The sequence below is a fragment of the Malus domestica genome, chromosome 16, assembly GCF_042453785.1.
Source record: "Malus domestica chromosome 16, GDT2T_hap1".
NCBI lineage: Eukaryota > Viridiplantae > Streptophyta > Magnoliopsida > Rosales > Rosaceae > Malus > Malus domestica.
In genome coordinates, this window is record NC_091676.1 from 14,913,787 (window position 1) to 14,927,789 (window position 14,003).

General features: G+C 33.8%; 1 protein-coding gene across 1 annotated transcript; it reads right to left on the bottom strand.

The window, feature by feature from the left end:
- Positions 1–9,817: 9,817 nt before the first annotated feature.
- LOC103403844 (transcription factor MUTE) lies at positions 9,818–11,530 on the bottom strand. Its single transcript, XM_008342696.4, has 3 exons — positions 11,360–11,530; positions 10,802–11,245; positions 9,818–10,222 (listed from the first exon to the last, which is right to left on the bottom strand). The coding sequence occupies exons 1-3, from the start codon at positions 11,453–11,455 to the stop codon at positions 10,145–10,147; spliced, it is 618 nt and encodes a 205-aa protein (XP_008340918.3). The 5' UTR covers positions 11,456–11,530; the 3' UTR covers positions 9,818–10,144.
- Positions 11,531–14,003: the final 2,473 nt, after the last annotated feature.

A 14,003-nucleotide genomic window follows, 5' to 3' on the forward strand; every position in this document is an offset into this window, starting at 1 on the left:
TGATCACGTTTAGTGTTACTTTCAATTCTTTAATTTCTGAAGATATTTTATTATTCTTATAGGTGTGTGTTATCCATACATCCCATTTTACTTCTCACGCACTCTTGATAATTTATGTCCGTTGATCTTCTTCAATTCATTTGATCCGACGGCTGAAAATTAAAAATGTGTGTGAGAAGTAAAATGGGATGTGTGGATATCACACCCCTTCTTTTATATCTAATTTTTGTCCTTGTTGGTGTGGAAGGAGTCTGGACTGGGTTCAACTACACCTATTTGCCTTGAGTCTTGCTTTTGGTCTCGACACCACGAGATGACTGGAGGGAGAGAGAGAGAGAGAGGGAGAAAGGCGTGCCACTGTTTGAGGCATTTAAAAAACAGTGTTTGTGTTCGATTGTGTGTGAAAGTTACGTGTAGATTTGACTTCTTAACCAAATGATTGTGCGCCGGGTGTGACATGACACTGGTTTGGTTAAGTTCTTTTAAGCCTCGAGTGAATGAGGAATTAAAATTTAATGTAACTTCTTGTATGCTTGCATAAAAAGTGAATGAAAACGAAACATAAATTAAAGTGAGAAACATAATATAATCTTTTTATGATTGAATTAGGATAACAAACGTTTGTAGAAAGTAAAATCTAAGCCGATGGGCTGAGCTACATGATTTGAAATGTAAAATGACTGAAAATGTAAGAAAGCGGTAAAATTGTAGCAAAATTGGCCTGAAAGTAGTAAAACCGAATTAGAGTTTAGGATAAAACTGTAGCAAAATTAGCAGTTCCTATATTATTTTTTTCAGGGAAAATAATATCCTAAACTCATTAGAAACCGCCAATTTCATCTGTAAGATTTCAAGTTTTTCTATCCACTTCTCTGATAACTTAAATATGTGACTTACATATGACAAAAATAAAGAAAATGTAAAAATAAATGTAAGGCCATCTCCAACTAAACTAAGGGTTGGTCAGATGACTCGTTTTAGCCATCTGGCCCTTCAAAATATTAATATTTTATTGAATAGTACATGGCCATATTTGCCTCCGTCTCCAACCGAGTGCCAAAGGGCCAGAAGGCTCGTTTTAGCTCTGTCACAAAAAAACTGTCTCCAATCGAGGGCCAAACATAATTTATTATTTAAAAACTACAACTTAAATGTTGTTTAAGTTTCATGTTGTTAAATGTTTTTTTTTATGTTGTATAATTTTTATGTTGGTTAATGTTATTTAATGTTACTAATTTAATTTAATGTTGTATAATGGCTTAGGAAGTTATAGGAAAAAAATAGAATTAAAAAAAATATGAAACAAATTCTGTGAAATAGAAGTTATAGGAAAAAAAATAGAATTTAAAATAAAATGAAACAAATTTTGTGAAATAGAAGTTACAGGAAAAAATGGAATTAAAAAAAAATGAAACAAATTTTGTAAAATAAAAGTTATAGGAAAAAAATAGAATTTAAAAAAATATATGAAAAATAGAAGTTATAGGAAAAATTTGGTAAAAAAAAAAAAAAAAAAATTCAAAGCAAACCGACATGATTTCCATTAGCCCCGGGCTAGCTGGCTGGCTGCATGTAGCCAGCCCTCTAGCCCTTCAACCATTTCCAATTCCATGGGGCCCTCTCAGATTCCATAGCCCTCTGGCCTAGCCTTCGGTTGGATACGGTTTTCGGACAATTTTCGGTCCTCTGGACCATTCGGTTGGAGATGGCATAAGAACTCAAGTTTTGCCCGAATAATACTGAGGGACTTAGTCTGTAGTTCACCCATTCAAATAATAACACACTGACAAACATGTCTCATGAGGTTTACAATAGAATTCATAAAATTAAGATTACCAACTATAACGTTATTCTAAACGAATAACATTAGTTTTCCTAATGCGTTAACGTCTTGCAGAAACCAAGCTGAAAACCTGGATAACTTCTCTGCCCGTCAAGTTGAAATCCAAAGAAAAGGACTGAAGGAGCAGCTGGACAAATCTAACATCTAGATTCTAAATCTCATTAAAACAAGAGAATCTAAGCATCTTTGCTTAAACTTGTTTGCTGCTGTGCTGCCTCTATCGCTGCTCTGCACTCATCAAGGACTGATGCCCTACATCCAGCTAGCCCTAACCCTAGCTCCTCATCAACAACAACGCCATTGTAATTCTAAATCCAGTACATTTCACAGCTAGGGTTCTTAACCCTACACCCAGCAACGAGCATGGCATTTCCAAGTGGGCCCAACAGATTTTTGAAACTTGCAACCCAATACAAATATTTCGTAAGCTTGTACTGTACTGGCTGGCGATGTCTGGGCTGTTTCTGGTCACATAGCTATTAGCAAGTGCTTATTCACGAGAATACCCCTGGAAAGGACAAGGAAGATGGGTGCAGAGTAGGGGTGAACGGGTCGATTTGCAACTTTGGCATTGCAATTTACAGAGACTTGTTCAGGTAAAATATCTTAGGAAAGATATTCCCGCGTAACACAATGTGTACTGACCCACGTTCTGAATCTGCGACACACCGCACAGTAACGTCGGCACTCTCTCACACAAAATACAATCTTCTTGTCTTTTGATCCACTGCCTCCTGATGGGACAAGAGAGAATAGTATAAGAGTACACCTATAGATTAAAAATATAATATAAATAAATAAATGTATTAAGTAAGAAGAAATTAATTGATTTTCAATTATGTGCAATAATTTTCGTATCATATGAAAAGTGATTTGAGTGGTTTTTACTTACCAAAAAAATATAATTACGTTTTATCTCTCTTTTTTTGATATTGTATTTATTACAATTTTATTTTATTTTTTGTAATTTTCTTATCAAGGTTTTTAAGTTTTAATGACCATCATTATGTCAATTATAATATTTACAATTAAATTTATTTTTAAAATATTTAATTGATGTTAGAAACATTACATTTAATATTTATATTTATGAGTAAACTTTATATTATATATTTCTACTTTTAGTTTGTACCCAGTTGTGATTTGCATCCCTTTTTTTTATTTTTAGTTTTAATTTGTACTCATATATTAATTTCTTATTGTGCTCATATTTTCTAAAATTTCATTTGTACTCATAATTGTTTTAATATTTTATTTGTACCCGTAATTTATTTATAACGTACCATTATTCCTTATCAATTGTACCATTTTGTTATATGTAAAGTGTACTAATTTTTTAACACTATAGATAGATTCTTTTGTCATTTGTTGTTTTATATTGTTACATTGTTTCTATCCATTTAGTCAATCAAAATGTTTGAATTTTCTTTATTGTAGCCGTTTCTAGGGATTTTATATTTGAGATTTATATAACATCTATATATATATATATTAACAGAATTGGGGATTATAAATCTCACAAAATGTCAAATATATAGATATATACATACTAGTAGTAATGTAATGAGGTGTACAAAGTCAAGGGACTTGATCAAAATTTGAATATCATTAAGGTTTAGTCGAAAAGTATTAGTGACTAGGGACTGAATTTAAAGTTTCCCATAAATAAATAACTAAATTTCTTGAACATTTTGTACCACTATCTAGCCACCGGCAACTTCTTCTTTGATGGTAAAAGGAATGTGGGTAAATTTTACGTAAGTGTAAAATCACTTGAGTATTCTTGCAACCAAAGGAGGAGTAGGATATGTTAGGCGTTGTAACATTGGTGCGGTGCGTTCAAAGGGCTCTCTGATGCCTAAATTAAGGTTGGAGAATGAATGAGGACTCAAAAGCTTGAGTTTCTTGGTAAATGACTAGTTACTTTCATGATTGAAGGCCATATGCATGTCCTCGTATATCGGTATGGTTAAGCTTGAAGTCTATTAATTACGGTACCGTTTGGCACGCAGACGAGACAAAATGGGACAAAGTGAAACGGAACGGAGGTTCTATGCTACGTTTGGTGTACGCTTAGGCCGTAATGGAGCGAAAGATTAAATGACAATCATACCCTTCACAAATTACCCATTACCGGTTTCCACCTCTTCCTCTTATTCCTCCACTCCCTCTCATAACTCTTGTCCTTTCACCGGTTTCCCCAATACCCTTATGTTCTTCTTGTTTGTTTCCCCAGAAAATTTCCTCTCTTTGTCTTTCTCAGGAACCCTTTATCCGATATGGGTTTTCTTCATTTTGATGTTTTTCTTCTTTGAATATAGAAATCAAACGCAAAGAAAATTGCTTTTTGTTGGGTTTTTGTCAATCAGTTTCTCGGAAAATTTGAAGTGCGATCAAAGAAGCTTGATATCGCGAAAAAACAAGAGAACTCAGTTTTGTAGTTTATCTGTTGAGGTAAATTTCATATTTTAATGAATATTTTATGCTAATTGTGCATAAACGAAGAGATCTCTGGATTGTTGATTAATTTTCGAAGTGAAAATTATAATTTTGATTAATTGTGCATAAAAAGAGTAGGAGTATTGTTGTCCAAAAAGTTATAATTTTGTGTTCCATGGGCTGGAACAGGTCGTTCCAAGGGGGAGGGTGGCACAAAAAATTGACTAAAATATGTTCCACGGGACAGCGCGTCCCAAGTAAATTGGCGCACCAAACGTGGTATGAGTGCATCATGTCCCACTACGTTCTGTCCAATCACACGTACCAAACAATACCTAAGATAGATGCGGTGTATTGTGATTGGTTGTTTGAAATTCATTATCTTTCTCATCATGTCAATTAGTCATTTAAGTCTTTTAACTGTGGATTGGAGACATAATTGTAAATATATGTATCTTGTCACAGATTCTTCAAGATCATCTCGTATCCGGAATCGGATCCACTCCGGACTTTAGTGCCCAGAACCTAGGGATCAAATCATTTGGGCTGCTGATTGATGTGTAAAAGAAATTAGAGCAATTGGTTTTGTGTAGTGGGCCAAAAAAATAAGTTAATGGGGACCGTTGGATTGAATTTATGTGACCCAGATGAATTGATTCCTAGGCTCGGAACACTAAAGTCTAGAGTGAATCCAATTCCCTTGTATCCAACCATGCTAGGCTAATCCCCTTCCTTGCTAGGTCTGAAGAGTAATTTGAGCTTTGTTAAGCCCTTACGATAATATGTGGATAGTGGCTAGAAAAATAAGACAAAAGAGTGGGAATCCTAATTTTAGGTGATTTCTTGCACACTTTTTAAACTCTTTTTCACCACTTTTATTGTATTTGTTCACTGATTTTCAAATCTAAAGTAAGGAGAAAAATGAATATAGAGGAAAAAACTAGTGTGAAATATTTTTTTATTAAGAAATAATTTTTTTTGAGGTCATTACTAAGAAATCAATGTTGAATAAGAATTAAGAAAATGAAAAGGGGTAAAAGGTAAAATAAGAAAAACAAAAGGAGACAAAAGTGAAAAGGGGAGAAAAGAAGCATACTCGTTCGGAACTGTTTTTAAATAATTAAAATTATATTTAGAGAAAATATTTTTAAAAATAAATCTTTAGTTAAAATACAAGTTAATTTTGGAAAGGATTCCTTTTGGAAAATAACTTGATGGTTTTTTTGGCAAAAAGTACATAATAAATGTTTCTTCAAGAATGCACTTTAAGTATGTTTAGGACTCAAAAATATTTTATCTACAAATGTTTTCAGCAATTTAAAAACACTTTTCAAACTAATTAGTATATTAGCAGGCTTGGTGAGAGTTGGAAGCCGAGCCAATAAGTGGAACTAGAAAATAAATTAAAGAAAGAAAGAAAGAAGGCAACGTAAAGGGCGGAAGATGACGGAAGCCAATTAACGGCAAAAATTGTCTGTTAGCCTGCAAAACGTGAAGGCAGGTTTGTTTCTGTGGCCCGTCGTGCCCTCACTTCAACAGAGAGTAAGATATAAAATATCGATGATATCGAAAATATCGATAGTTTAAAAACATGAAAATTTAGATGAAAATATCAGGATATTATCGATATCGATAAAAATTAAATAAAAACCACAGAAATTGTAAGAAAAACTTAGAAATTTTTATTGAAACTTTGCAGGATGTTTATTTAGTCAATTATCTATTAGTTTATCACAAAAAATTGGAAGGAAATGCATTGCATGATAGATATAACTGATTTAAGTTGATTATATAGCGAGCTGACAAACATTTTGATTGTAGAAAATATGTATTAATTAATAAAAGAAGTTTAAAGTTTAAATACACCATAATCATTTATATATAATAAATTAGTACAATATTTTACACTTTATACTTTGCATGGTAAGATACATGAGTGAATTAGTAAGGTCTAAAATATCGAAAATATCGGTAGTCCAAAAAAATATCGATAGTTCAAATACATGAAAATTTCAATAAAAATATCGAAATATTATGGATATTTTAGACCATGCGAGAGAGAGAGAGAGAGAGAGAGAGAGAGAGAGAGAGTGAGGGGGGTTCTTGAGCCCCCTCCTTCCGAAGAGCCGCGGAGCTCTGTAAGGTCCGTTTATAGCCACCCCTCACTCGCGCGGGTCCCACCCCCAGACACACGACACAGTACACACCACGCCCTCATCATTATTACACACACACACACTCTCTCCCCTATCGTGTCACAGACTCGGTAGTAGCAATTGTTTCTGTCTTCCTTTCTCTCTCCTCGCCGCGTCCGACTCACTCTTAACATCTGCAGCTGCATATGGATGGATGGTGGTGGGGTGGCTGGTTGGTGGTGGGGTGGCTGGTTGGTTGTTATTATGACCGATGATGGCAGAGAAGATTAGTGATTCTGTTTCTGGCCGTACACGTGGCTCTGTGTACTTGTACTGTGGTATCGTTTTCTGTCAGATGGTCAATTTACAGGGATTAGGGTTTTAGGGTTGGTTGTTGGTTGCATCATTTGCATGAATTCATTAAGTCAGAGGTTCCTCCTTTGACTTTACTAACTCCCTTTCAAAGCTTTGATTAGAGGTTAACTAATCCAAATTAATCCTTGAGGTTTGATTTATTTATTTTTTGTTTTTATTGTCGAAACAAAGATGTCGAGTGTATGAGTAAATATTATCAGAAAATATTCTAAAATATGTTTCAGTTACAGGTATCTTGTTATTTAAGTTGAATCGAACAAATATATGTCTTCACATTCTATGAGTTCTTAAACCCAAAACCCTAAATCCTACAACTTAATATTAAGAACAACACTTGGATTTTAGGGTTTATAGCTTCATTGGGTGAGGAATATATTAATATAATATAACCCTCTAGGGTAAAGTTACATGGAGTAGGCTTAAATTAATAAGGTTAGAACAGTAAATTTGACCAGAGTGAGACAATGGAGTACCAAATACAACTGGTATATGCATATGGGTTCAACAAATTTTGGCTGCTATCGCAATAATTTGAGTGCAAATTTCAGAGCAGTTGGACCACCCTGTCCTGGGTTCGTTCACGGTTCATATGCTTGTTTTTTTCCCTTAAAATGTTAGGCCAACAATTAGGGGTTATTTGCAACGAGAGATTTTTGGCCTTTACCAGTCGGTCATAATCTTTGGGCTCGCAGGTGAAACTGTGAAAACTGAAATAAAAAGTAAATTCAATCAAAATGCAGTTGAGTTTTAAAAGCACTTGATATCTGATATGATAGAAAAAATGCTGCCTCCTGCAAGCAATTGCATCAAATCATTAAAATTACAGTTGAAGCTTTTCCATGTGGGAATCATCAACATTCCTTAATTAATGGGAATGTTTCTGGCCAATTTATAATTAATAATGAACACTGTTTGGAGTTTTCCTTAATTATTTGAAAAACAATATTGTATTTAGAAAGATATTTTTAAAACTGGTTAACCCACTCGTGACAAAATTACATCATTACAATCCGGTTGATTAGAACTAGACATCAAGCTTATGTCAAAATGTATGTCATTGCCTTCATCTGAGCCGAATATAAAGCTTTTTTTTTTCAACCGGAAAGGAGAAGACAACTTTATCCAACTAGTGAACACATGCGACGACTAAATCAAAGATTAGTTGGTCTCTAAGTCAATATATATATTTATCCAATGAGAATTTGAATGGACAAAGCAGATCATAAACCTAGATTTGCTTTATTTTGAAACTTTGCTTGAAATTAATTTGTTCTTTCACATGGAATCATACTCGATTACTGAGAGAGAGTGGATTCTTGAGAGCTAATTGTTTGTTCCAATCATTGTGCAACAAAATAACCAGGCAATACAGAACACAAGGCAGCAGTTCACATGTCACACAGTAAACTAAACAGCAGTTACTTGTGAATTAGCAATCATGAAGTTGAATGATGAAGATCTAGATGCAATGCATTTTCACTTTCTTTCAAAAGCAATGGACCCAATTAAGCAGCAGCCAGAGTCTTAAGATATCAAATTAATAATTGGGATTTATGGGATGAGGGTCCAGGACTCCAGGTGATTGGAAGAAATTAAGAAAGACACAGGCAGGTAATTAATCACGGATTTGTGGCTTTTGTGTTGCTTTCTGCTGCTAGTCGAAGACTTTCTCTGCAGTTTAAGCTTAATTGATTTTAATTTAATCATTCACACAAGTAACAATGCAAGTTGTAACATCAATAGCAATCATAGTATGCGCCAAAAGGCTACAGCTTACTTTCACTTATCGTTCATCAAAAGTATTTGGATGAACATTGACAGATTTGTCAAATGGTTAAAGAGTTAAGCACATGAGGAGTGGTCAAGTTTGATTTGGTTTGGGTCTGATTCTTGTTGAGGATTGGGCTGACCCACTGAAGCATGTCTAATATGTAGCCCATTCTTATAAGTTATTTTTGAGAATTTCTATCTAAATAGTGTTCATAAGGAAAACAATCACATTAGGAAAGATATCATATTTAGAAAGGAAAACTTGGTCAATACTCGTTCAAATTGGTGTAAAGATGGTCAGCGTAAACGAGTTATAAAAACACTTCATTCGGGATCGCCTTAGTAAGTATATTATGCTCAATGACTTAAAATATAACCAATCCTTGACCCTTTATAAGTTCTTAAAGAGACTTATGGTAATGCGCTGATTCTGTGATAGAGTAGGTTCCCCTCTTAAACTTTTTGAAACCTAAAATATCAATGTAAACTCATGGCTTTCTTTGATTTAAAACCAATATCTTTCACTAAACTTTTCAACCAAAGTAACTCTCACGCACCATGAGACTTAACTCGATGTGGAGCTTCAACAATATATTACGCAACTACCTTTTCTTTTAACTAGCGATGATATATCTGTTTAACAACAATTATTGGCATATAAAAAAAAATCACGATTTGCCTAATAAATTACGTTTTGCAATGGTTTTGACGAAAAAACAAATATGTTTTTCATTTAAGAACCATACACTCTTCTTCTTCTTCTTTTTTTTTCTTTCTCTGGTTTCATAATTTTATAAATACCCAACTATTTGTTCATCACTTTCCCACCCAAATTTTCAATTAAATATTTAAGATTTTTTATGTGCCAAAATGAGTTTGTGTTAGAGGAAAGATGAAGAAGGTAGTATATTTAGGAAATTGTACCCCAAAAGCTGTAGGATTCTTTTCCTCCTATTCTCCCATATGCTACTCATTCATGTGTATTAAAATCATTCCAACTTCTTGACATTTACTAATACATATGAAACAAAAACAGAATGCGACTCTTATAGTAAACACGTCATGTACTTCTCTCACATATTTTATTCGATTCATGATTTCTTCTATTTTAAATAAGTAAACATGTGATTAACTCCACGTCCTAATCATGAGTTAGGTCCGTACTAGTTAGTTCATGGGTTAAGAATGATGATCCAACCAAACCCTGTCCAAGTTACAAAATTAAGAGCACTGGTCAATCACAATAACAATCATACATCTAGAAACATGCTAGTATGCTACACCTAAAACTTTGTTTAATAGAATTAGTCTACTCTATTATTGAGTGTAACTCACCCATGAATATGACATACCTACGTGGCGTATCATGTAATAGAGTAAAATAATATATCAAACTATTAAGTTTTAGGTACAAAGCATTACTTATTATATATATGATTTGACATCTCAGGTGTACATTTCAAGTGAAACAAACGTTTATATCCTTTCTCATATGCCTATTATATATGACAAAAACACGAACTTAACTTCAGCACTTGATCCACACTAAAGAACGTTATTGAATTTGTACGTCGACGCCTGCTTAATTTGCATCTGAGCGCAAACTTTGTTGAACTTCAAGTACTAGTTCTTCTACACTCAACTGACACTCCAGTCCTATCTGTGTAACAAAGAAATTCATCATCAAATAATCGATCGGAGCAATAATTTAGTCCACACTCTTTTTCTCATTTTATACATCTCTCTTTATTTGAATAAATTAAACAGAAACAAAGAACATGATTAAACATAATCGTACTGGGAGAGAAAAGAGTATAGTTATCATTTTCCTTGCCAATTTTGCAAAACAATATCCATTCATGAGAGTATGCCTTCATTTTAATAAATTAACTAATGACGTGCCACTCCTAGAAGCTAGTCCATATTTTATATGCATGTGATCACATATATTACTTCAGTTCATTCTTCTGGTTCTAGATAAACAAGTTAAACATCAGTACTGTTAATTTATAGCTAGCTACTATTAGATAAATTTGGTGATTTGATTATAATTAGAAACTTATTTGCCCTAAGCAGCTCTCGTTGTCATGATCTGTAGTGAGCGCTTGAGGGTAACCAAAACCCTAACTTCCCAACAAAGTTTTGGTCGTAAGTTTCAACTGAGCACAATTAGGGGTGTTCGAAGAAGGGGTTTCAAGAACTACATAATTAAAGAGGTTTCATGATACAACGTACGTACCTTGATTACAAAAGAGTATAAAACAGTGTCTTCCATGCTGCTGATGTTGAGATGAAGGACATCAAATGAAAGCTTCTCGAGCATACCAATGATCTTGGCAATTTGGCCAGGTATTCGCCGAGATATTATCTTCATCACCACGTTGGATCCCGAGATCTTTGCCTCGACGTCAGCCACCGGAGAGTTGCAACTTGCTCCTATAGCTAGTTCCTTATTGATCACATGGTGACGGTTTTCAGTCCCCAAATTAAAATTAAAGTCAGGGTTTTGATGAGGTTGTGGAGCGGTTGGATATTTCTGAGGCAGTACGACTGCTGGTCTTGGGCTTGGATTAGGGCTAGGGCTTATGCTTTTTCTTCTTTTGTTAGATTCCAGAGTCTGTAAAACTCGATGCAATTCCTTGATGAATTCTATCACACCTCCGATGATTGATGCTTGGTCTCCCTAGTACATGTTAAATAACTAGTTAATGAGAAAATAATTAACACCGACTTAAGCTGATCATATATAGTATACAAACATGAGAGAGATATGCATCGAGTAATATATATAAGGTACCCTTTTGATGTAGAAACAAGGGGTCAAAGAGCGTAAGACTTTGAGATGCTCATTCATCTGTTTTCTCCTGTTTCTCTCCACAACTATGTGGGACATGGTTTTGATCTTGAAGCTTATCTTCTGTGGACTGTTTCCTTTCTTTCAACCACTTTCTTTTTCTTCCACATATATTCAACTCAAAAGCTATGCTATTTATATGATATACATTGAAAGAAACCCACATATCCAAAACACCTGTTGGGTTGAAATTAAATGCTATAGGTCGCATTCTCGTGAAGTTGTAATTTCTACTCTCTCTCTCTCTCTCTCTCTCTCTCTCTCTCTCTCCGTGCGAGTTAAAGAAGGAAGAGTTAGAGTTAAGCTTTATTTTTCCATGCACACATGTATCTACTATACTCTTTAACTCTCTTCATGCGCATGACTTGCTTACCTCGTTCAGAAGCTTTCTTGGGACTTAAAAGATTCACCTTTGGAGGTCTTTGTTGGAAATTGCGTACTTTAATTATTCGAAGAAGTATCCTAACTCCTAACTCAGTATTGGTGGTTTGTTTGTTACATAAGCTTTTAATTGAGTATATCATGTTGCAAATTCCTCTTATATGCATTTGTAATAGTTCTTGAGTGCACTTCTCATCCTCTTTATCTAACATCTTGTAGTTTATTCGTTAATAACTTGGTCTTAATCCTTTGAGACTTGAACATTGCTATTCTTGCAAGGGTTTCAATTATTTCGCAATTAATTAAGGAACATATTTGAGTATAACAGTAATTAAAAATAATTGACTTTAAAACAAAGTTAAGATTCAGTTGCGCATATTACCGCTATTTTCTCTTTTTTTTTCTCCAACATTTTTCTTTCTCTCACTACTACAAAAAAAACTTTGCGCGATGAAATTTTGGTCACGCGTCTCGCAAAGCTTGTGACGATAGGGTTTGTGCGATGAAAATTAATCTTCATCGTGCAAAGTAGCTTTGGGCGATGAAATATTTTAAATTGTTTTAATTAAAATAAATAAATTTAATATTTTGTGTGACGAAATATTTTGTCGCGCAAGGTTTTTGACCTTTTGTTTTATTATTTCTCTTATATTAATTGTTTATGCAACGAAATATTTGGTAGTGCAAGATTTTTTGAATTTTTACTTTTTAAATTTAATTTAATTGTATGATTTTATTTTTTTAATTACTTTAATTTAAATTGACATATTCAAAATAAAATTACATATGAAAAATAGTGATCAGATTATCCAATATATAAAATATATTCAAAATGTACACATAAATTAACAAAGTACAATAATAAAATCCTAATACAAGTCTATTGTGGTGGTAGTGGTGGGGGATATGTTTCGATAGCGTCCTAATCCTGAACTTTAGTCATCAAAGTCTTGACGATTCCCTACAAAAAAATATATATGGTCAAATAACAAAAAATTGGCATAATCTCCCAAAAAATTGGTATACCCTAAATCCGACCCCAAACTCCACTCCTCATCCTATACTAGACCCCAATTCCCCGCACCAAACTCAAAACTAACTCCAAAAACACATACTAATGAAAAAAATAAAAATTTGGGGAGAATATACCTTTTGACAAGATTGAGAGTGAGTGAGAATGAGAGGGAGGAGTGAGTGTGAGAGAATTAGAGGAGATAGTGAGAGAGAGAGATGAGACAGTGAGAGATAGTGAAGAGAGAGAAGAGAGATTAAGTCAGAGGAGTGAGTGTGAGAGAGAGGGTCATATTTGGGGAGAGGGAAAGAGATAGGAGAGGTAAGAGTAGAGAAATACATTGAGAAAATTGTGGAGGAGTTATTTTGGTTTTAAAAATCGTATCACCTTGCGCGACGAAGGATACGAGTTTGCGCAATGAAATATTGGTCGCGCAAGGTTTTAAAAAAAATTTCCACGTCCCATTTTTTTGCCCGGCCAAATTTTTAGAGTTTTGCATGACGAAGTATTGGTTGTGCAAAGTTTTGAGCAACGAAAAAATGGTCGCGCAAAGTTTTGCACGACCACTAAATTTTTTTTAAAAAAATTCTCACGGCCCATTTTTGGTGCCTGCCCAAATTTTTAGAACTTTGCGCGACGAAGTGTTAGTCGTGCAAAGTGTTGTGTGACCACTTGAATAAAATTTAAAAATAAAATTCCCGTGTCCCATTTTTGGTCACGCAAAGTCTTAAATTTTTTTTTTAAAAAAAATCCCGCGTCCCATTTTTGGCTCCTGTCCAAATTTAAGCATTTTGCACAACGAATTATTGGTTCTTCACACAAACTTTATAAAAATAATTTTTATAAATAATAAAAAAGAAAATAATAAAATTTACTGAAAATGTGACTTTACATAAACCCCACAATAATATATTTTTCTAACAAAAACCCGATCCGCACTACAATAATAAATTTAAAGCTACTTAATAAATATATATACCATTCAATTTCTTAAGTGTTATACGTACAAAATAAATAAATTTAAAGCTACTTAATATATACACACACACACACCATTCAACGATCCAACCATCAAATTTGTTTGTATATACTTTGAGATCATATACGCCAAAAATTGCAAAAAACAAATATTCAGAGATAAAGTAACGGGACAAAATATTTTAACGGTTATAAACAAAAAATCACTATTTAACG